The sequence below is a fragment of the Panthera leo genome, chromosome A2 (genome assembly GCF_018350215.1).
Source record: "Panthera leo isolate Ple1 chromosome A2, P.leo_Ple1_pat1.1, whole genome shotgun sequence".
Lineage (NCBI taxonomy): Eukaryota > Metazoa > Chordata > Mammalia > Carnivora > Felidae > Panthera > Panthera leo.
The window spans coordinates 56,310,936-56,334,545 of NC_056680.1; the positions used below are offsets into that span (position 1 = coordinate 56,310,936).

Genomic DNA, 23,610 nt, shown 5'->3' on the forward strand with positions numbered 1-23,610 from the left:
TTGCGTTGCCGTGTCCCTGCTCTCTGCTGCCTCAACTTTTGGTGACTCTGGCCCCGCCAACTTGGATTCAGGACCCTGAGGACTCCTGTCCTTCCTCCCACTCCTCCCACAGGTGTCTCCCAGCTTCTCACCACCCCCCACATAGCTCCTCACCACCTGGTGTAGACAGTGCTGTCCCCCAGGCACTGCCACCTCCCCTCTCCATCTTTCCCCTGCTCACTCAGCCTTGCCCTGGTCCCGGGGTCAAGTCCGGACTCCTTAACAAGCCTCACAAGGCCCTGCAAGGTCTGGTCCTGCCCGCCCCTCTGTATATGCCAGACTGAACTTCTCCGTCCCGTCCCTCATGTGCGCTGTGAATACCCACCTCTGTCCGCTCAGCCTTCACCCCTCACTGCCGCGTGGCGTTCCTCCGCGGGTCCTGGCTGATGCCACATGCCTCCTAGGAAGATTTTCCACCTCTGGCACCAGGGCACGGGCTCTGCTCACCATCCTACAGTGCCTGACGCTTCCTCCATTACTGTTCCTAACACAAGCCGTCATTATTAATTAATTGCATCCCCCAGTGTGCCCATGAGGACAGGGCTGTGTCTATCTGTTCACGGCCACGCTCACAGTGCCTGGCAGGGGTCTGTCACCTAGCTGGCATTCAGGACATGTTCGCTGAATGAAGCGACAGAGTGACCGAGTTGTGTTTTAACAGAGTCCAGTTCCCCATCCTAGCAGGGAAGCCCCAGCTCTTGGGGTCCTATCCTCACATATAGTGGTGTGATGGTGCTGGTTCAGTGCTATAGAAGGAAATGGAGCAGGGAAGAATAAGGGAGGGCGGGGGAAGGGTATGGTTTTTAAATGAGGTGAGCTGAAGGAGATGAGGGAGTGAACCAGGAAGACATCTGAGAAAAGAGACACCAGGCAAAGGGAATGGCATGTACAAATGTCCTGAGGTAGGAGTGTGCCGGGAATGTAGAGTAACAGGAGGACAGTGGGGGCTGTGGCGGGGTGGCCAAGGGGGCATGGAGGAGGGGTAGCAGGAAGAATGTTTGGGCCTTGCAGTCTTCTGGGTCCGTCTGAGGACTTGGCCTCCGTGAGCCAATGAGGTGGGATCAGAGGAGGGACCTGGTCAGAGTTGTGTTTTAATAGGATCCCAGCTTCTGTATGTAGAAGGGTGTGTAGTAAGAGGCCAGGAGAGCCCATCAGAGAGGCTGTGGCAGCAATGCAGGGAACAGGTGACAGCAGCTCACCGGGCTGGGGGCAGGGGGGCAGGCCCACTGGTCGGGTGCGGCCTCAGTTTTGAAGGTGGAGCAACCACATCTGCTGGCGGGTGGGCAGTAGGGTGTGAGGAAGAGAGAGTTGCCAGGAGTTGCTCTGATTTTGGGCCTGAGTGGCTGAAAGGATGGAGTCGCTCTCCGCCGAGGGGCCGGGAGAGTGCGTGGGCTCCTGGTGAGCCTGCCTGCCTGTCTTCGAGAGGTCCGCCAGTCATCGAAGGGGGGTGGTGCTGGGCAGTTAGATGTTGTGACTACTGTATATCCTCACTAAAGCAGATTTGGGAACCGGTTAAAGCAGGAACCTTCCTGACTGCCCCTGACCCCCAGCAAGCCCTTTTGGGGTCTCTGCTGGACTGTCCAGACAGCTCATCACCTCCCTTGCTCTTGGTTAACCAGCCAGAAGTCATGTTGAGCGTGTGTGCCTCATGTGGATTCACACCCTAAGTCTTTTCACACCTTTCTGCAAGGGTACCAGCCTCCCCGGGCCCCTCCATGCCAGGCTGTGGCAGTGCCTGGAGGCTGGGAGCACAGGGCTCAACATCTGTGCCTGCACGAGTGCCTCCCCTGGGCCCTCCTCAGATCGCCGCTGGCTGTACACACTAGAAGCACACCCCGTCCTGCTCACCACTCCTCCTGAGGCTCTTTCTTTCTGGGTCCCGTTCATCCTGACCCTGCCCCCCAGCGGAGACGCCCAGCATTGCCAGGACTTGGTTTAGGTGGTCCCCAGCTCCTTCTCCCAGGAGGGACAAAGCTTAGGGACGTTGGCTGGGTGTTCATAAGTCACTTTGGTCACCAGCCAGACACCTGTCTTCCCAAGAACACTTATCATGGGTTTAGGCGTCTGTGGGGGTGCTGCCTTTCCACCACCTCCTCTCCCCACCCTGACCAGGGAAGACGTTGTGGATGGCCTGCTTAAGAATGGCCTCCCCAGTTTCCGTGGGGAGGTCTTCTCTGTCCCTTTCTTGCTGGGCACACCAGCTGTGCGTTCCTGTATGCTCTCAGTCTTCCCTTGAAATCCACCCCTCTGTGTCCTTGTACTCTGCTCCTTGCAGCCAGGCCAGCCCTTGGGGGCTGCCTCCCTGGCCCCGGGGACTTTTCACCGAGTGGGAAAGACTGGGAGGAGTGGGAAAGACTGGGAGCATGTCGCACAGCTGAGTCTAGGCTTTGCTCCTGAACTCTGCAATCTTGGGCAAGCCATCAATCCTTTCTGAGTCTCCTTGATGGGATTAAATACGTGGACGCTGTTTCCTGAGGCAGCCCCTTCCCCAAGAGCTGAACTGCTAAAAACCTCTACATCCCCAGAGCTACCAGGCTGCCTTCACTCTACTTCTGGTGTGACTGACCTGCCTGCTCCCATTGCCCCAGGATGGCCCTGCAGAGACCTGGGAGTTGTAGATGGTCCCAAGGCTGCCTTTCTGCAGCTGAGCCCTCCCCGTTCTTTCTCAGAGGACATGGCCACCTTTTCCTTCCCACCCTCACCTCCCCGGATCCTGCCCTAGTTAATCTGCATCCCTCCCCCAGGACCTGAAGCAGAGCAAAACCATCCCCTCCTGAGTGATAAACCTCAGTTAATATGGCCTGGGCAGCAAAGAGCTGTAGAAGCCCCACGGCAGAATGTGTGAGGGCTGGGAATTAGTTGTTCCTGCCCTGGCCTAGACTCCCTTTCTGGAAATCAGAAACCCTGAAAGCAGAGCACTGGGAGGCCACAAGGCCTGGAGGCACGAGGGGCATATGTATTTCAGGAGGCTGTTTTGCTCTGGCCCGTGCAGACTGCCAGCAGTCAGTCTGGGCTGAGGCTCCTGGCATGGACATTTAACCACAGGCAGGCTTTAGAGTGCTGCTTCCTCCAGCATGGGCCAAGCCCACTCTGAAGCGGGTGGCTTTGCCATCTTACGTGACCAGACCTGGCCACACACAGCCCAGGCTTATTTATCTCGTGACCGTGCACAACCCCAAGCCCCCCAGGCGCTGGACCCCAGCTCTACCTCGGCATGTCAATGGCATGCTTTTTCCTCTGGACAGCTGGGTGGCTGAGACACCTGCTTGGGGTCAAGTCCGAGCCCTGCTCTTCCCTACATGGGTAGCTTTGGCCTAGTGACTCGACTCCACCAAGCCCCAAGCCCACATACGGAAGGCACGGCTCCCTCCTGGCTCCCCGCGATGGTAGTTGGGTTACAGGCCATGTAGTTTAAACACTTAACACGGCACCTGTATGCAGCAGGCTTTACAGAGGAGAGTTACCACTACATGACCCAAACCCGTGTGTGTGATTAAGGGGTCATGTGAACACAGTGGGTAAGTGTGCAGACTCAAACCAGACTGCGTGGGTTCTGAGTTCACCCACTCGCTGTATGACCTTCAGGTTGAGCTTAACCTCCTCTCCATACCTGTAAAGTGGTTTCGAGGACTGAGTCACATTTAATGCTTAGAGCACTGCTAACTATATAGACATTAACTGTTCCTACGATCGGCGTCCTTACGTTGGGGTGAATAGCCAGCCTGCTAACAGAGGGTCCTGTCTTCACCCATGCCCCCTTGCTTCTGCCTGGAGCCTCCTCTAACATTTTTCTTGAGAAAAGTCATTCGTGACTTCAAAGGCCATAATTAGAGACATCCGTGGCCCGAGTGGCTGAGGGCCCTCCCGCCCGGCCCTGACTCACTCCCCAGCTAGAGTCAGGACGTGGCGTCTGAGCCACGGAGCCCGGGTCCCTTTCTGGGACTGTCCCACCCTCCCTAGGGCCTCGTCACCAATGACTCCAGCCCATGGCTGGAGGCGGCTGTCTGCACAGAGAGAGGCCCTGTAGCGGGCAGAGGCGGGTCCCCTGGCTCACACGCTGGGCCTGTCTGCCCCCCACCTCTAGCTGCCGGGATGTGTAGGTTGGGCCCTATCAGTCAAAGAATAACCAGAGACAGCATTTAGAAAATGCCTTTTATGAAGCGAGCAGTCTTTTAAGGACTTCATATGTGTTGACTCTGTTAAGCCTCATAGCAGGCGTGTGTAGTCAGGACTCTGCCCCCATTTTACAGCAAAGGAAACTGAGGCATGGAAGTATTCTTGCCCGTGGTTACTCAGCTGGTAAGCAGTAGAAGCAGAATTCCAACCCAGAAATCTGGCTCGGAGGCTGCAGCAGGGAAGCCATCCAGCCCCCTCGCTTGGCAGGAAGGCACAGGGATGTTACACTTTTCAAAATGTGTTTTCAGTTCTTATGTGCTTTTCATCATCCTAGGGCGGTTGGAAACTCTAGACGCTGTTCTGTAGCGATCCAGCCATTTCCCCACATAAATATCATACACACCAGCCTCTGGCAGAGGAAGGCACATTTGGAAGACTGGAGAAGGGGAGGAGGAGGTTGGGGTCACTGTCTCGGGATTCAGGGCTCTGAGTCCCTAGGCCACAGGGGCCAGAAGGGACACATCCGTGTGCAGCTCCAACTATCAGCTGGCTAGCTGTGCCGGGCCAGCTCACCTCTGGAGCCCCATTGTGCCCATGTGGAGCTTTGTCTCGGAAAGGAGCCCGTGTCGGGTCCCAGTCTTTGCTGGAGGCCAGGACTTCCAGGGACCAATCCCTCATGGAATGGGACTCCCGGTGGGGTGGGGTCCACCCCTCACATTCTCTCTTTCTCCAGGTAATCTACACCATGACAGAGTGTGGGAATGGGGGGTTTCACTAGCTGGGGGTAGCCTCGTGCGGGAAGTGGGATTTGAGTTGGACCAGAGTGTGGCCCCTCAGAGGCAGAAGAATGCAAGTGAAGGGCAGCGGGGATGCATGGGGTGGGGGGTGCAGATTCAGACAGTCCATAGCAGATTCTAGCCGGTAGAGGAGTTCTTTTGCTAGATCCCTGACAGGTATCTGACCTGCAGCTTGCACATCTCCTATGACAGAGAGCTCATCACTTCCTAAGCAGCGCTAACCACATGAGCACATACTTTCTCAGGGAGGACAACCTCGGCCGTAGTTCTGTCTGCAAACATCTGTTCCATCCTTCTCTTGTCAGCCTGTCAGAGGCTTAATGCTAGGCATCTTCCCTCCCCTCTGGCTGCTTTTCTCCTGCCAACCAGTCCCAGCTCTTTGTGAGAGGTGGTTTCTAGACCTGGAGTTTTATTCCTGGCATACTGTAATTTGGGGTTGGCAAATAGAGTTTTGCCACGAGCCAGCTGGGGTCAGGCATGAGGAGATCTGCAGGAGGGAATCTGTGATCAATTAGCAATGTCTGCCACAGACAAACGAGGAGAAGCAAGCAGTTTGTGCCCAGACGCGGTCCTCTGCTGTGATCTGACACCTGTAGTGGACAGCCAGGCTGCTTTTGCTTCTGGCTTTATATTCATGTTAGCGACTGGCTTCCCAGCTGTGTCACTGCATCAGCTCATGTTAAGCTCATGGTCGGCCAGACAAACCTTGTCTTTTTTCATAAGAACAGCCATCAAACCAGAATCTTCCCCAGAGCTTGACATTGTTTCCATTATATGGATATATAAGTAATTTAAATCAATCCCTTGTTGACGGGCATTTAGATTATTTCCAAACTTTTATAATTAGAAACAACACTGCAGTGAAATTCCTTGCATTTACCGCTTTGCAGATTCACTCATTTCCTTAGCGTGAATCTCTAGGAGAGGGATTACCAGACCAGGAGCACCTTCTGAGAGTGCTGGGCAGCAGCCTCCTAACTCTCATAGAATGTTCCAGAAATTCTAAACTGCCAGGGACTATCAGCCACTTGGAACAGGTGCCAGCCCCACTCCTTGATTTGCATATGACCCAGGTGTCTAGGAGAGATCCCGGATGCCATTGTGCAGTTGAGGACCCACTCCAGGGTGTTCAGGCCTGGCTGATGGACGCAGGTTGTAGCAGAAGCTTCCCAAAGGCAGCTGACCCGGGTGGTGAGATGTTGTGCTCTGGTGCAGAAATCACCGTGGCAAAGAAATGGTGTGCAGGGTGGGCTCCTGGTGCAGGAGGCAGGGGAGGGAAGAGGGGGTTGGGGCAGCAGAGGATGGAGGCCAGGGGCTGGGCCTGATGGTTCCCTGACCCCCAAATCCCTGCTATGTCAAGCGTGGCCGTCATATAAAGCAAAGGTCTCCGTCCCTAGGGCAACCTGCTGTGGGAAGGGAGAGGATGACTGTTCTGTTCACACTGGACAACCCTCCTCCTCCCCCCAGGAAGGAACTGGGGGCAGAGCTGAGTACTAACCAGAACCGAGGGGCCCGTGAGTTTCAGGGCGTTGCTATAAGTAAAGTAGCTTTACGGGTTCCGTCAGAGGATGTTCAAGTGGAATTTGATAGCTGTTTCCATCTAGTACTCTGAAAAACTTAATACCAACTTAGATGTTCTGAGAGTGGCTATTGGCCATACTCGTCACCATGGGGCATTTTCACTTGAAAAAAAGTTACCTTTCTGTTCACCAGCTGTTTGGCTCAGATTAAGAAAGGAGTCTCTTTTCGTGTCGAATAGCGTGTGGCTTCTGATCGTCCTCGGGCTCAGGGTGGGTTGTTGCGCTGCATACGTACTTTCACGCAGTGCTCACTTATGTATCAGAGGACTTTGTCGGTGGTGGGGCCATGCTGGTTGCGGTAGGATGGCCTGGCCAATTCTTTTCTTACCAGGATGGTCTGGGGTTGTTTTTGATTTTGGTGCCATGGAAGCATTGCCACATTGCACGAGTCGAGAGGATACCATTCAGGTAGATTCAGCAGGACTGGGTGACAGATTGAGTGGGACGGGGGTGGGGGCTGGCTGTGGGGAAGGGCCTGACGTGATGACGACACCCAGGACCCTGACTCGTGTCACTGTGTGACGGTGGAGAAAGAGCATGAGTTTGGTTTGGGGCACCCACGATGTCTGGCAGGAATGATGTGAGAAACTATGTTCCGGGACCTGGCTCCCAGCAGGCCTGGGGAAATGCCTTCTCTCCTTTGGCAAGTATTTACTGAGCACTGTTACCTGGGCACGCGGGTTGGCATTTGGGGAACATCAGCAAGCAAAACAGACAAATTGCCCCCACTCTCTTACAGCTTATACACTGATGTCCGAGACAGACGACAAACCAAAAAACTAGATAAATGCATTATACAGTGTGTTTTGAAGTAATGATTGTCACCAAAGGAAAAAACAAAAGAGAAGAAAGGGACCAGTAATCTGGGGGTGGGAGTGGAGAGAGAGCTATGATTTTTAAATCTGGTGCTAGCAGAGATCTGGGGGAGAGTGTTCCAGGCAGAGAGAACAGCCAGTGCAAAGGCCCTGAGGCAGGAGGATGCCTGACCCCTTTGAGCAGAGAGGAAGTCCGTGAATCAGGAAGTCAGAATGAGCAAGGAGAGGAGCTAAGATGAGAGCAGCTGAGGTCAGGCCTTCAAGGACATTGCAAGGACAGCGTCTTCTAAGTGTAATGGGGATCAAGGGAAGCACTTGATCTTATGTTTTATCAGAGTCACTGTGGCAGCCATGGGGAGAAGAGAGGCAGGGGGACCACCGAGGAGGCTGTTGTGATAATCCAGGGAGCAGTGATGGTGGCCTGGACCATCTGCTGAGAAGGGAGCAGAGCCTGGGTGTGTACGGAAGGTAGGGCTGATGGGGGGGGAGGCTGCAGCTGCCTCATGGTGAAGAGAAAGGCTGCGAGTGACCGTCAGACCCCTTCCCTTGGCTGTGAGGGGAGGCTTGGCCCTCTCTCCTGAGCATATTCTGGAACCTGCTGCCTTAAGACAGTGGGAGCCAGGTAATGCCCAGAGCAAGGATCCTGGGCTGGCATAGCCCCAGGAAGTGCCGCATCCCTGTCAGGTCACCACCCATAGACATCCTGCCCCTGCCCCCAGCCTTCGAGGCAGCCAGGCCCTTCCCCGGCTACTGAGCCACATACGGCCCTTGAGTCCAGAGGCTTGTCGCCTGCTTCTCTTTCCTCGGCCCCTTCTGCCCCAAACCACAGCCAACCGGGGAATGAAGACAGCCTCTCACATTCACAGACTCATCGCCACTGCTGCCAGTAAGAATGCCCCTTTGCCTGTTCACCGTTGCTTTGAGGCCCGGTGAGCAAGGCCCAGGGAAAGGGTTGAATCCCCCGCAGACACGAGAGGTGGCCACTGCCTTATCCTGGGGCGTGTCAAGGCCCACCCCTCCCTGACGGAGCCACCGTGAGGCACAGAAGGACTTCCTGCTCTGGGGACCTGCAGAGAGCCCGCCCCTTCGGTCTCCCCGTGTTTCTGGAAACCCGGGGTTGTGAGACTCTTTTAAAACCTTATGAGCAGGGCCCCAGCTGCTTGTCCTCGAGGATGAGATTTTGTCTCCTGTCAGCCTCTTGCTCGGAAAAACAGACTCTGCCCCCGAATGAAGCATTTCCAGTAGGGGGGATGTATGTGTAGAAATAATTCCTTGCAAGGCGCTCGGAGGCTGCACGAAAAGGGCAAGGCAGGAAGGCGTGTGGGGGCCAGAGCAAAGGCAGGCGCTCTGGCTCATCTGTCCGTGGATAGGCTTGCTCGCCTGTAAGCTGGGGATCGACCACCTACGAGTCTAATAGGGGGATTCCTTCTCTCTTCCATGCAACTATTGATCAAGGCACCGAGTATTTATTGTGAGGCACTGTTCAAAGCTATGTCAATAGAATAGGGGAATTTTAACTTTTGTTAGACCCCACCCTACTCCCCCACCCAGTGCACACAAATGGGGCCCAGAGGAAATAGCCGTTGGGTAACTGTGACGTCAGGAGTCTTGAAGGGTGATATTCCTCTGACACCTTAAGAGGGTCTAGTCCATCCACATTGATAATGGATGGGGAGGCAGGCCTGGAAGTGAAGGATGACCCTCCCTGATTTAGAGCCACATCAAGGCAAAGTACCCAGACCTCTTCCCCAAGGAAGGACCTTTGCCACACTTTAGCCTCTGGGGAGCAGGATGGGATGTCCTTTGTCACAGGACACCCACTGCATGTCCCCGGAGGCCGGAGCCAGTTGGTGGAGCGGAAGTCCTGTACTATTCTTGACCTACAAGTTGGAAAGCAAGTGCAGGGATTTGCAGCCCATCCCTGGCTCGGGGCAGAACTGGAACCAAAGGGCAGGCTGTTTCCCTCTGCCCCTACTCCGAGTCTGTCGTCCCCAGGAGTCCGTGAACAGTCACCTTCTATACTGGCAGGGAGCCCTGCCAGGCCCTGTGATGTGTGGGGACAATGTAGCAGAGCTGGGCGGGGGAAGACCATTTGGCCCCAGGGATGTTGCGTGTGGGGTGCTCCCTTTGGTCTGAAGACAGAACCCCTGAGGAAGGACTGCAGCTTGAGAGGGGGTGCTGTATTCCCTTCTCTCTGCTGGGCCCCTTCCAGAGAGACCCCTGCCCTGGACCCAGGGATCAGAGAGCCTTCAAAGGTTGACTGATGTCTTGCAGGGACAGGGAAATGGCAAGGCTTGACCAGAGAGGCTACCGGAAACCGTGTGAGAAACAACCTTGTCTCCTTGTCCTATGCTGAAAGGTAGTCTGCAGAAGGAACCAATGTCTGTTTTCTGAGTTCACGAATTTGGGATGAGCCACCCCCTCTCTGTCCCCACAGTCTGGTGCTTGGAATGTTGAGAGGGATGAGGGGTGGTGAGGTGGAGGGGTGTGCCCGGGCTTGGAATCCAGCCAATTTAGGTGCTGACCCCCAGACTCACCCACTCACTACCTGTGCAACCGCAGGCAGGTACCCGTACTTCTGTGGGCCTCAGTTTCCCCACCTGGAAACAGTGAGTTAATAACTCTTTGCAGACCGGTTTTAAGATTTAGAGAAAATACGGGGCGCCTGGTGGTTCAGTTGGTTAAGCGTCCAACTTCAACTCAGGTCACGATCTCACAGTCTGTGAGTTCGAGCCCCGCGTCAGGCTCTGTGCTGGCAGCTCAGAGCCTGGAGCCTGCTTCAGATTCTGTGTGTGTCTCTCTCTCTGCCCCTCCCCTGCTCATGCTCTGTTTCTGTGTGTCTCAAAAATAAATAAAAACATTTAAAAAATTTTAAAAAAAAGATTTAGAGAAAATATATGTATGACACTGTATTCATTTCCAAGCTTGCCATAACACCACAGACTGGTATTTATAAATAAATGGTAACATTTGTTTTCTCACTGTTCCGGAGGGAGGCCGGAAGTCCTGTATGTTAGTGTCATTAAGGTCTCTCTCCTTGGTGGCCACCTTCTCCTTGTGTCCTCACATGGTCATCCCTCTGTGCATGTCTGACTCCTAATCTCCTCTTAGAAGGACACCAGTCGTGTTGGATTAGGACCCTAATAGACCCCACTGTAATTTAACTACCTCTTTGAAGATCCCGTCTCTTAACACACATTCTCAAGTGCTGGGGTTAGGACTTCAAGATATAAATTCTGGGCGGGGACACGATTCAGCCCATAACAAATGTTACAGTGCCTGATGCCCAAGTAGGTGTGGAGAGAAGAGTCACTTTTGTTAATTTTTATTTAAAAAAATAAGAACAAAAAGTACAAAAATCCGTGGTTGACTCAATCCATGTGGTGGGATTGAGGCAGAGAAGGTGACCGGAGTCATTGAGGGGGTCAGTAAATATTCACTGACCACCTACTGTGTGCCAGGCCCCACTCTGGGCACTGGGGTTCATCACTGCGTGTAGTGGGTCAAACCTCTGTCCTCACGAGCTGACACGCTCATGTAGGAGATGGACAATAAGCAAAATCAATCAGTAAAGTGTGTTGGATGCTTAAACGGTGTTGCAGGGGATGCGGGGTGGGGGTGGGGGCTGCCTCTTGGCTGCAGCCCCCTCCCACCTCCTGGCTCCCTGTCAGGCCCCGGGGTCTTGTCTCCCACTCACAGGAGGCCTCTCTCCTCTCTCTGTCCCCTGCAGCGTGGAGGGCGAGGCCCCCAGCAGCGAGACCGGCACGTCCCTGGACAGCCCGTCGGCCTACCAGGGCCCCCTAGCGCCTGGTTCCAGCCTGAGCCCGGACCACTACGAGCACACGTCGGTGGGAGCCTATGGGCTGTACGCGGGCCCGCCGGGGCAACAGCAGCGCACACGGAGGCCCAAGCTGCAGCACTCGACCTCCATCCTGCGCAAGCAGGCCGAGGAGGAGGCCATCAAGCGCTCGCGGTCACTCTCTGAGAGCTATGAGCTCTCCTCGGACCTGCAGGACAAGCAGGTAGGCGGGACCCACCACGCGGGGACAGGCAGCCGGGCTGCTCTGCCTGGAGGACGACGAGCGGCCCTTTGCTGGGACTGCCTTGGGCAGCAGGAGTCTCGGCTCTCGGACACCGGCGTCCTGCGCTCTCCCACAGATGGAAGCATGGTTATGCGCACGCGCGCTACGACTGTGACCTTTGCATCGGCCCAGGCTGCCCTTCCTGCTCCTCCCGACCCGTGGAGGCTCTCAGAGTGAGGGCACTGGAGTGTCAGGACTTCGCCTCTCCCCCACTCACAGTCCTCATGGCCATGCACACAGGTTAGGTGGCCAGACACTGAGGGTTTGAGGTCCCAGGAGAGGGCTGAACCTTAGGTAGCCCTGGGGAGGAGTCCCTGCAGAGAAGGGCGGGAGGTCAGTTTACAACATAAATAGCACAGGCTCTGAAAAGAACACCAAGCCCATCCACAGCCAGCGGGCGAGGTTGCTTATTATATCCCTTTCGGTTTACAACTCTGTGTTCTCGTGGGAAACGACCTCACTGAGGGCTCACTTCCTCCCAAGGCAGGGGCCTTGGCCCAGACCCACCGTGAGGTTGGCACCTGTGTGCAGAATGAGGTGGGCGCACGGCCCGCCCCCGTGGCTGGGCTCCAGGGAGAAGTAAAGACAGCTTCTTGGGGTCGAGGGGAGAGGCCTGTCCTGGCTGGGTGGTGGGCGGGGGCCGGGGCCGGAGAGCTCTCACTTCAAGAGCAGGCACGTAGTAGGTACTTTAATAAGAATTCTCGTGTGAAACTGATGGCAAGAACCTGAGGCTGCAGCAAGCAGCTGTGCAGATGTGCAAGGCCCAACTTGTCTGGCCGGCTTCCCCTAGCTTCTGGGAGTTCCTTGGGCCATCTCCTCCCATCTCCTCCCGATGTGTGGCCACATCGACCCCTCGCCTTGCTGCCCTCCATTTGCCTCCTAGTCTTCCCACGTGTCTTTTACAGAGCAGAGGTCTGGGCCCGGTGTGGCACCTGGCTCAGAGGAGCAATGCAGGTACTGCCCAGGGCGGATCTTCCCTATCCCCCACCCCCAGAATCCCCTACAGGCCCCTCCTCTCCCTGTTCTCGGTTCCACCCTGCGGCTTTGGACAGTCCTACTTGCTCAGCCCTCGTTCTCTTCAGCCTTCTGCCTGTGAGTTGGGAGACAGGGAGCCTGGCCAGTGGCCAGGGCCTGATAGCAAATAGCCCCCCGTCCCCTGTGTCCCTTGGCCCCGTAGCCAGGCCCACAACAGGTGAGGACCACCTCTATTCCGTTTATCAGTTCCACCCAGATCCAAAGTGGATCAGAAACAGTTGATAGTAAAAGACCCCCAACAGAACCGTTGAAGTAGAAGTAAGGAAGTTGAAGACCTAAGAGAGGCCCATGGAAATAAATAATTGTCTGCTTCATCTGGTCTTACCGTGGCCACGGCTGTTCATTTTCATCTCACGCATGTTAACCAAAAGCCCATCGTGTGCCACACACCGTGCTGGGTGCTGGGAAGTCGACAATGGACAGGGCGAGGCCCCAGCTCTTGAGCTGACACTGTGGTCCAGAAGATGGATCCGCAGACAAGTTAGCAATAAAGACAGTTTAATTCCGGAACGTGATACAAACCCCAGAGATTATAAAATAGGGGGAAGAAATGGACTGACTGTGGGAGGCGCCAGCATTGGATAAGGGTGGTGAGGAAGGCCTCCCCAGGCTAGCATTAGAATGGAGTGTGTGAGGAAGGGGCCTTCCAGGAAGCGGTAACTGCAGGCGCAAAGGCCCTGAGGCAGAACAGCAGTGGTAGAAAGGATGGCAAGGAAGAGGTGGTGGAAAGGTGAGAGGGTCTCTGAGCTGTTGACTTCCTGGCAATCCTAGCTAGAGTGGGAATAGGACAGATTACATGGGAGCTGCCGGATGGAAGCAGGGTGCGCAATAGGGTAACACGGAGTCCCGCTTAGTGAAGGGAGCCCTCTGGCTTCAGGGCCTCTGTACCTTCTGGCAGTCTCCTATCAATGAGAACAAGAGTCCTGAGTCATCAAGAAGTGGTAGGTCTGCTTAGTGGAAGGGCGTTTCCTCTCTGTTCCCCATCCCTCCCCCAATGTTGAGAAGTGTCCTTTTAAAGGGAGAGTGAGGGCTTGCCGGGAGAGCCCCCGCTACGGGTCAGCTCCACCTTACCTCCCAGAGCCTCTGTCCTCCGAGAAGTGGGGAGTCCCAGAGCCCCTCTGCAGACTGGATGTCATGTGAGTATTGGGCGAGGGTGATGTATAGCAGGTGAGCACGTAGAGATTGGATTCCCTCCCCTGTACCCCAATAAACTTTCAGACTGGGCCTTGAGTCCGTTCTGGCCCAGACAGAAGAATGACCAGGGGGAGTCTAGGCAATGCGTAAGAGCAGGCCTGGGCCAGCATGTGTCCTGGACCAAGAGGGGCTTTGATGACAAAAACAGAGCCCATTTCTGCGTTCCCAAAGTCCCTCTTCTTTCCCCTGACCCCTCCCCCAGATCTGGGGAGCCAGTCTCAGGCAAGCAGGGTTGCTACTTGGATTCTGAGGTCCAAAGTCAGCAGGGAAGAGAGAGCCCTGAAGTGAACCCTGGATCTGAGCTGGTGGCACTGCCATCGTGACCCCACCCCCAAAGGTGACGTGAGGGGGCCCACAACACAGGCCTTGGACGGCGGAGAAGAAATGGCTCCCTAGAGCTCAGCCTTGGGCCCTTTATCGGCTCCATTGGCTTTCACAGCCCCACTCAAAACCCCAAGAAAACAAAGTCTGCTTACAGATGTGGAAGTGAGGTCATCTCTTTGGATGGTGTTCAGTAACTTCAGGGCAGGAGAAAAAACAGACCCACCCTGGCTGACTCTGGGCCCAGAAAAGTCGTTTTGATCCACCCCCCCCCCACACACACACACACACACACTCCACGCTCCTCTCCTCTGAAGGGAGCCGCTCTGCCCAGCCTGCCGCTCCCTTGCCTGTGGGCCCCAGAGAGCTGGCGCGTTCGGTTTTTGTGGGGGAGCTGACATCCCAGATCCAGGAAGTGAGGGGTCCAGGACCTGCACTGATGTGCGTGAAGCTCCAAGCCCTCTGTTCCCGGCCCACCCCACCACGGCTCTGAGTGACCCTCTCCCCTGACTCGGGCCATAGCCTGGATTTGCTGAGCATCTGTTTGGTTCTATTTCAGTTAGGTGTGTGTGTGTCTGTTCCCCTGGACAGGCTGTTTGCTTCTTGAGGGCAGGGACCTTATCTCTGTCTGCCACCAGCTTTGGTGTGATACCGGGCACAGAGTAGGCAGGTGGGGTCTAGACAAGCAGGGTGTGGTGCACATGCGCCTCACTCCTGAGGACCTGAGACCTCTTTTGGCCCCACATCAGGTACCCCCTGTGCCCAGCACCCCAAAAGCCCTGGCTTGGCCGAGAAACCAGTTCCTTGTCTTGAGTTCTCTTTGATTCCTACAGAGCAGGCTCCTACTCAGGAACAAGGCGCGGGGAGCAGCCCTTGGGCTGTCCTTGGTCACCGAGCGCTGGCATGAGCCTCAGGGCTTTGGGAGACTCATGGGTGACATGGGGGAGTCCCAGGCAGTGCTACCTGCCTGCAGCCTTGCCCCGTCTCCGTGCCTCATCAAGGAGAGGGATGAGCAGGACACATGGTTCCGGACTCGCTCTGGGGTCTGGAGGCCTCCAGCCATGTGCTCAGTGTCTTCTCTGGGCCTTAGCTTCCCCATCTGTCTAGTGAGGGGCCTTGGGGACCCCCTAAATTGTAAACACCTTCCAGGAATGCCATCAAGGGCCTTCTAGCATCTATGTCATCAGGTGCTCGCCATGATCCTACAACGTGGGTCTGAGTCTGTCCCCTACTTTATAGATACGGAAACTGGGGAAGGGCACGGCTTCAAGGCTTATGCAGAGTAACACAGCTAACGAGGACAGGGCGGGATTGCAGCGTGGGCATCTGGCCTCGAAGTCTGTGCCTCAGTAAGGTGATTCTCTCAGGCCTCCCTGAAGCTCAGTCTCACACACACACACACACACACACACACACACACACACACACACCTGCCCCCAGCTAGTAAGAGCACATTGTCTGCTGTAGAAAAGAAATAAGGCCAAAAGCCTGCAGCCCCTGCTCAGCATCCAGGATCTCACTGACATCTTTGGCGGGTCTCTTAACCTTCTCGTGCCATGGGTCCCTCCTCTCTGCAGGGGCTGCCTTCACCTCTCCCAGCATCTCCCAAGTTTCATTAAACCACAGGCCCGCAAGATGCACTAGGGCCAAAGGTTTCTGTGGCCAAAGAAATTTGGGAACTCACCACCTTTTAAAGGTTCTGAGAAGTCCCGCAGGGAACATCTTGCGTTCACGTGGTGCTGCTCCATTTTATTTGGCCTGGGAACCCCCGTTTTGCTCACCTTCACCAGCTCGCCTCCGTGGTTGCCGGAATCAACTTTGGGATGTGCCCAGGCCTCTCTCTCCACATGGTGCTGCCACGGGGCTGGGCGCCAGCAGGAGCATAGGTGGGCAAGGCGCTGTGCCAGCGCGCGGGGCTGTCCTCACCGTCCTGTCCTCTCCCCTCCCAGGTGGAGATGCTAGAACGCAAGTATGGAGGCCGCCTTGTGACCCGCCATGCGGCCCGCACCATCCAGACGGCCTTCCGCCAGTACCAGATGAACAAGAACTTCGAGCGCCTGCGCAGCTCCATGTCGGAGAACCGCATGTCGCGCCGGATCGTGCTGTCCAACATGAGGATGCAGTTCTCCTTCGAGGGTCCTGAGAAGGTGCACAGCTCCTACTTCGAGGGGAAGCAGGTCTCGGTGACGGACGACGGCTCGCAGCTGGGGGCCCTGGTGCCGTCGGAGCGCGGCGACCTCGGCGAGCCGCCCGCCCTCAAGTCTCCCGCCCCATCCAGCGACTTCGCGGACGCCATCACGGAGCTGGAGGACGCCTTCTCCCGGCAGGTGAAATCGCTGGCAGAGTCCATCGACGACGCCCTCCACTGCCGCAGCCTGCACTCGGGGGAGGCGCCAGCTGCCGACACGGGGCGGGCCCGGGATGCCGAGCCCAAGCCGGCCCTGCACGGCGCCGACCACCACAAACTGGACGAGATGACGGCCTCGTACAGCGACGTCACCCTGTACATCGATGAGGAGGAGCTGTCGCCCCCCCTGCCCCTCTCACAGGCCGGGCACCGGCCGCCCAGCGCCGAGTCGGACCCGCGGCTGCGGGCCGGGGGCGCCTCGCAGGACTACTGGGCGCTGGCCCACAAAGACGACAAGGGGGACACGGACACGAGCTGCCGGAGCACGCCGTCGCTCGAGCGGCAAGAGCAGCGGCTGCGCATGGAGCACCTCCCGCTGCTCACCATCGAGCCGCCCAGCGACAGCTCCGTGGACCTCAGCGACCGCTCGGACCGCGGCTCGCTCAAGAGGCAGAGCGCCTACGAACGCGGCCTGGGCGGGCCACAGGGCAGCCCCAAGCACGGCCCCCTGGGCGGCCCCCCGAAGAGCCTTCCCCGGGAGGAGCCCGAGTTGCGGCCCCGGCCCCCCCGGCCCCTGGACAGCCACCTGGCCATCAACGGCTCGGCCAACAGGCAGAGCAGGTCCGAGTCTGACTACTCGGACGGGGACAACGACAGCATCAACAGCACGTCCAACTCCAACGACACCATCAACTGCAGCTCTGAATCGTCGTCCCGTGACAGCCTGCGGGAGCAGACGCTCAGCAAGCAGACCTACCACAAGGAGACCCGCAACAGCTGGGACTCCCCGGCCTTCAGCAACGACGTCATCCGCAAGAGGCACTATCGCATTGGCCTCAATCTCTTCAACAAGTGAGTGCCTGCCAGCCCCGCGGGAGCGTGGGGCAGGCCTTCCTCTCGTGCCCCGGGGCCTTTGCATGCACCTGTGGTTTAAAAATGAGCATGCGTGAGGCCGTGACACTGCGCTAATGGCACCTACAGCAGCACCTGGCACAGCCAATGCTGTCGTAGAGGAGATTGGAGCCCGGTGAGCAGTGGGCCCGGGCCCCCCCCCCCCCCCGCCCCGAGGACCCTGTCGTGGGGAGAGCAGAGGCTCACAGGCAGAGCCACAGCCGAATGAAGGGTTTCTCTGATAGAGCAACATGGGGACAGGAGTTCAGGGCCCTGTTGGCACCTAGAACAGCCCCCAGCATACAGTAGGTTCTCTGGAAACATGAATGTACAGGCTGATGTGCTGTGAAACGCTGCACCTGGCCATGAATACCAGGCTCGGGGGGTTGGATTTTATTCTCTGGGTGACGAGGGGCACAAAGGTCTTTGGGCAAGGGCATAATGGTGTCCGTGTCTGAGCAAGATCTCCCAGGGCAGGTGCAGGCTGGGCTCGGAGGCGTGCGTCGGGGAGGAAGGACACAGGTAAACCCGGTGCTAGCAGAAATCTCAGCAAGGTCCTGTGGGAGATGTGTGAATTGGGTCTGTTGAGTGGCCACTACCCGCCAGGAGTTCTAGAAAGGTGCTGTGGGGGCAGTCCTGAGAGCAGATTTAAGGAGGGAGAAGGGTATTTAAAGCAGGCTATTCTTAGCCCGGCCAAAAATAGCAAGCGGAAGGGGAGGGGAGCTGTGACTACTCCCTAGGAGGAGACGCTGGCGGGCTCTGGTTATTCAGCCTCATATTTCACATCGTTTCCAGCCCCGGGGCCTCTGGGATTGGGGGTCATCAGACGTCAGCCTGGCACTGACCCCTCCAAACTTGGGGATGTGGCCAGACTGCCCGGTGGTTACGGACACATGCCCTCTACTCTTCCCTGTGCCCTCTTCTAGATTTAGGGAGACTTGGGGCCACTTTTGAGCCATCCCTGGCACCAATGGAAGTGCTGCTCTGTCTTGGGGGTTCAGAGAGGCCTCGACCCACAGGGTGGGTGTAAGGAACGGGACATTTACATGGGAGCAGCCAGAGGTCTCTGGGTCACTGGTCCTCACTCAGCTAAGAACTAAGAGTCTCAGACACCTCACATCTGCCAGGGTGCTCTCTCCTGAGACTCCCATCAGCCCGTGGCTCGCGGCACGTGAGGACAGCCTCACCACTGCACGAACCATGGCTGGAGCAGCGCACTAGCAGGAAGGGCCATATCCTGCTGAGCCCACCCTGAGCTCTGTCCGGAAAATGCGTTCCCACCTGCTCCTGGGCACAGGCCAGCTCCCAGACCCAGGCCCGTGCCCTCCTGGGGGAGGCTGGAATGACCTGGGGCTCACCTAGTGTCCAAGCCGACCTCTTGGACTGGCAAACTGCCAGAGACGTCCTGAGGGTGGGGGTCCGAGCTGCATCGGCAGGTGGAGTGCAGAAGAAAGTCCCTCAACCGACCAGTGTTGGTCTGTGTAGATTAGCTCTGTTTTGAGTTATGTGTGCGGCACGGGAATATGTTCCCGACGGAAAATGAAAGCCTTCCAGTTAGGATAGCATTCCCTTTGGCTCTTGTCATTTCGGAGCCTCTCCCCCCAGATCTTTATTCCGTGCGTGGGTGTGTGTGCTCTTAGGAACTGCAGACAGCCTGCCCGGGCTCAGACTGGCCTCTCTTCTGTACGGTGGGGCTGGGCCCAGTAGCCTCCACCTCGCAGGGTGTGAGTTGTACGCGAGCGGGTGTGTAAAGTGCTCAGAGCAGCGCCTGGCACAGAGTAAGTCGTATCCAAGTGTTAGCCACGGTTGCTGCGGCCTTGCTGACATCATCTGGGGCCTGGAGTTGTGGACGTCCTCTACTAGGATATCGCCGCACGGCTTGCTGTTGGGAGATCTCCCCCGTCCGTGTGCATGGCCACCTCCCTCCTGCTCACTGCTGTGTAGTAGGCACTGGTGTGGCTATTCACATCACCGATCCGGCCAGTCGTTCCTACTTCTTCTTCATGATTACTAACCACCTATGACCAGGAGTGTGGATCTGTTCTCAGCATACACTCCCAAGGGCGTCTGCAGGGAAGCTAGCTAAAAGCGGTATCATGGGGGCTTAGGTAGGCACGTTCTCCATTGAAATAGGAGCTGCCAACTTACTCTTTAAAAGGGGGCTCTACCCATTTCCTCTCTCTGCTGCTGGATCCGAAAGGTCGTCTTGCTCCCGCATGCTTGGCAACAGTCCGTGTTGTCTCCCCACCCCCAATCAGAGGGTAGAAATAATTCTCTCTTGGTCGTTTTAGTTTGCATTTTCTAGCTTTGCATCTGTATGTGTCTTAGCCATTTGTATTTTCTCTTCTATAAAATGCCAGTTTATATATTTTTTTTAGATTTTTTTTAAGTAATCTTTATACCCAACATGGAGCTTGAACTTAGAACCCCGAGATCAAGAGTTGCGTGCTCTACTAAACTAGCTGGGTGCCCCCAGTTTATATATTTTTTATATGTATTTATTTAAATTCAAGTTGTTTAACATACAGTGTAGTATTGCTTTCAGAAGTAGAACCCAGTGATTCATCACTTAACTATGACACCCAGTGCTCATCCCAGCAAGTGCCCTCCCTAATGCCCATCACCCATTTAGCCCATCCCCCCCACACACACCCCACAGCAACCCTCAGTTTGTTCTCTGTATTTAAGAGTCTCTTATGGTTTGCCTCCCTCTCTCTTTTTATCTTATTTTTCCTTCTCTTCCCCTGTGTTCATCTGTTGTGTTTCTTACACATATGAGTGAAATCATACGATATCTTTCTCTGCCTGACTTATGTAGCTTAGTATAATACACTCTAGTTCATGTTTTTTGCTCAGTTTTTGTCATGTTGATTTACTAGTAGTTCTTTATCATGGATACTGATCCTTTGTAATTACAAACATTTTCTGTCACTTGTCCTCTTTCTAATTTTTCTTTTGAGATATAATTCACACACCATAAAATTCACCCTTATAAAAAGTGTGCAGTTCAGTGGTTCTCAGTTATGTCTTTTAACTTTGTGCTCTTTCATCTAACAAAAGTTTTTTTTTTGTTTTTTGTGTTTTTTAAATTGAGATAAATTGACATATAACATCAGTTTCAGATGCACAATGTAATGATTCTATTTTTATGTATATTGCAAAATGACCACAATGCGTTAACATCCCTCACCACACAGTTACATCTTTTTTCTTGTGATGAGAACGTTTAAGATCTACTCTCTTAGCAACTTTCAAATATACAATCCAGTGTGCTGTACAGGAAGGGTTTTTTTTGTTTTTTTTTTTTTTTCCAACGTTTTTTATTTATTTTTGGGACAGAGAGAGACAGAGCATGAACGGGGGAGGGGCAGAGAGAGAGGGAGACACAGAATCGGAAACAGGCTCCAGGCTCCGAGCCATCAGCCCAGAGCCCGACGCGGGGCTCGAACCCACGGACCGCGAGATTGTGACCTGGCTGAAGTCAGACGCTTAACCGACTGCGCCACCCAGGCGCCCCATGGAAGGTTTTAATTTTAATTAGCTAAATTAACAAGTATTGTTTCATTTCTTTGGCTTTTCATGTTTTATTTTAAAAGGGGCTTTGCCCCGCATCATAACTATAGTTTTAAAATACTTTCTTCAGGATATTTGTATGCCCTTTAGGACTTTAAGCTGAAATTTGTTTCAGGGAACCATACAACGTGAGGGGTCCAATTTTTTTTTTTTTTTTTTTTTTTAAGAGAGAGCACGCGCACATATGCAAGGTAGAGGGGCAGAGGGGGAGAGAGAGAGAGAGAGAGAGAGAGAGAGAGAGAATCCCAAGCAGGTTCCACGTTCAGTGCAGAGCCTGATGCAGAGATCAATCCCATGACCCTGGGATCATGACCTGAGCTGAAATCAAGAGTAGGATGCTCAATGGACTGAGCCACCCAGCGCGCCCTATTATTCTATATAGATAAGCCAGTTGTTTCCAAGCAATTTATTGAACAGTCTGTCCCTTCTCCATTGACTTCAGGTTCCATCTAATTCCTACATGAATTGGATCTTTTCACTCATTCAACAGATATTTATTGAGCACCTGCTACTTATACCAGGCAGTGTTTTAGGGACCTGGAACAGATCAGGGAACAGAAAAAATCCGCGTTCATGGTTAGAGGACCTGTCCATTTCTGTGCAAGCATCAGACTTTGAGTTTCATGGGTTTTTTTTCTTGTTAGGACAAAACCCCTCTCTGGTTCTTTTTAAAAATTGTCTCGGCTGTTTTGGGCAGGTACTCTTCCGTGTGAATTTTGGGAGTCTCGCATTAAGACCCATGAGCGATCCTGGCTGAATTTTCACCAGCATTGCCTTCAACTCAGAGAATAACTTGGGGGAACTTGTGCTTTAACAGCATTGAGGTCCGGCCACTGGTGGCGATCGAAATTAAAGTTAACTAAAATGTAACATGAATCCAGGCCCTCTGGTGCACTGGCCACGGTGCAGCTCACCAACCACACGTGGCTATGTGCCTGGGAGCACAGATCTAGGACAGTTCTGTCCCCACAGAACATGCTCGTGGACAGCCCCACTCTAGAGCACTGAGGGACAGTCAGCAGCAAGTCTCTGTCCATGCGGGGTGTGGGGGAGGGCAGCGGGGCTGGCCCCCAATGGCAGGAGCCCATGGCCTCCATGTGAAGCATTCCCCTTGCCCACCAGGGAGGCTCCAGGGCTGTGAGAGTGTGTTACGGAGCACTGGGCTTCCTCCCTCTCAGCCTTCACTGCCGCCGAGCCTCAGTTTCCTACCTCCAGAGGTTGTCGTATTGGAGAAACCACTTTTCCAAAATCGTGTTATTTAAACAATTGAACACCTTTCTTACACAGATTGAGCTTTTCAGCTCATAAGGCCCTTCCACAGATATATGCCCACTGGCATACCCCCCCCCCCCACCCCCGGAGCCTCCCAGCAATGTGACCAGTTTTTCCTGGAGCTGCCGGCTGAGGGAGGGCAGAAGATGCTAGTGGACACTGAGCAGTCCAAGGCTGGGGTTCCTCCCCAGAAGGTTCCTCTTCACCACTGCCTACCTCTGCTCCCCTCTCTCCCTGTGGGTCACTTGTCTCCCAGCCCCGCCCCCAACCCTTGCCCATACCCCTGACTACCCCAGGCCCACCCCCTCCCAGTAGTAAGCTTTCCCGACAGAGAACCCCAGCCCCCCAAAGGGGTACATGGCGGATCTGAATGATGCACCCAAAGTGGGTAAGTGAGCCCGTGGTCGGGGAGGAAGAGACCCTGGAACGTGAGGCCAGTTGGCCGGAGGGGCATCCTGGAGGAGGCAGCAGTCTGCCTGACATCCAGCTGTTCCTCCGAGCACTTGCCCTTCACAAGCCCCGGGCCACTCATTCAGCTTACAGCGCTGGAGGGAGGATGGGGGTCCAGGAGCTAGAGGAAGGAGGGTTTCAGCCCCTGTTCTGCCACATCCCAGCTGCAGGGACTTGGCAATTCCCTGCACTCTCTGAGCCTTGCAGGCTATACCTTGAAAATGGGCACAAGGTCTCTGCCTCCCAGCGTCTGGTGATGATTATATAGTGGAACCAAGAGCCTTGCCTGGAGGCTGCCATCAAGGAGGTGCTTATGGGTGGAAGCTGGGGCTCCTGTGCCCAGAGCAAAGGGGAGGGGGCTTCTAGGAACTCAGGCTTTAGGAGGACCCAACAGGAGGTTTGGTAGACAGAGCAGTCATAGAGAATGACAGTGGCTAACAGTGACATGTGCTTAGAGTGGGCCAGACACTGTTCTATGCGCCTGTTGTGTTTTAAATCCCATTCTTCTGCGGGAAAGGGATTCTGTTGTTGACCCCACTGTACAGATGGGTGAACGGAGGTTCCAAGAGGGTCACTTGCCTGAGGTCACACTGCTAGTCGGGGGGGCAGGTTGGAACTCACACCCCCCCACCACCCGGCTCCTGAATAGCATCCTCTTAGAATGCAGTGTGGGAACTTCTATGTGTGTAGCCCTGTGCACCCCCACCAGCTCACTGGGCCGCGGATGTAAACTGAGAGTTCAGGAGGCGAAGCCACGCCACTCATGGGAGGCCACACAGCCCAGCAGTGGTGGTCCTTGGGCCATCACCGTGGCAGGAGCTGGAGTCCCTACCCCCACGGCCCTGATGTGGTCCCCTGTTGCTGTGCTCCACACACATGCTCACGGGTACAGGCCTCACTGTGTTGGTCTCCCCTCTGCCATGCCCCTCTCACTCCGGCAAGAGCCCTGGTGACTGTACAGAGGCCGCCTTCGTCACGGGTGGACCAGACCTCTCCCACCTCTGAGTGTTCTCATCCCCAGAGCTGCCCTGTGATAAAACAGGGGCCTTGTGAGGGAGTGAGCACCTGGCTTCTGAGGAGCATGTAAGGAGGGCCTCA

The 23,610-nt window shown here is 55.3% G+C and overlaps 1 protein-coding gene across 12 annotated transcripts in view; it reads left to right on the forward strand.

The window, feature by feature from the left end:
- Positions 1-23,610, forward strand: part of IQSEC1 (IQ motif and Sec7 domain ArfGEF 1) — a 121,359-nt gene that overhangs the window by 65,753 nt on the left and 31,996 nt on the right. For 6 of the 12 annotated variants that reach the window (XM_042911888.1, XM_042911936.1, XM_042911909.1 and 3 more), the window contains 2 exons: positions 11,078-11,369; positions 15,929-17,178. In XM_042911888.1, the coding sequence (XP_042767822.1) occupies positions 11,078-11,369; positions 15,929-17,178 (1,542 nt within the window). The other 6 variants (XM_042911964.1, XM_042911927.1, XM_042911955.1 and 3 more) reach the window with 6 other exon arrangements.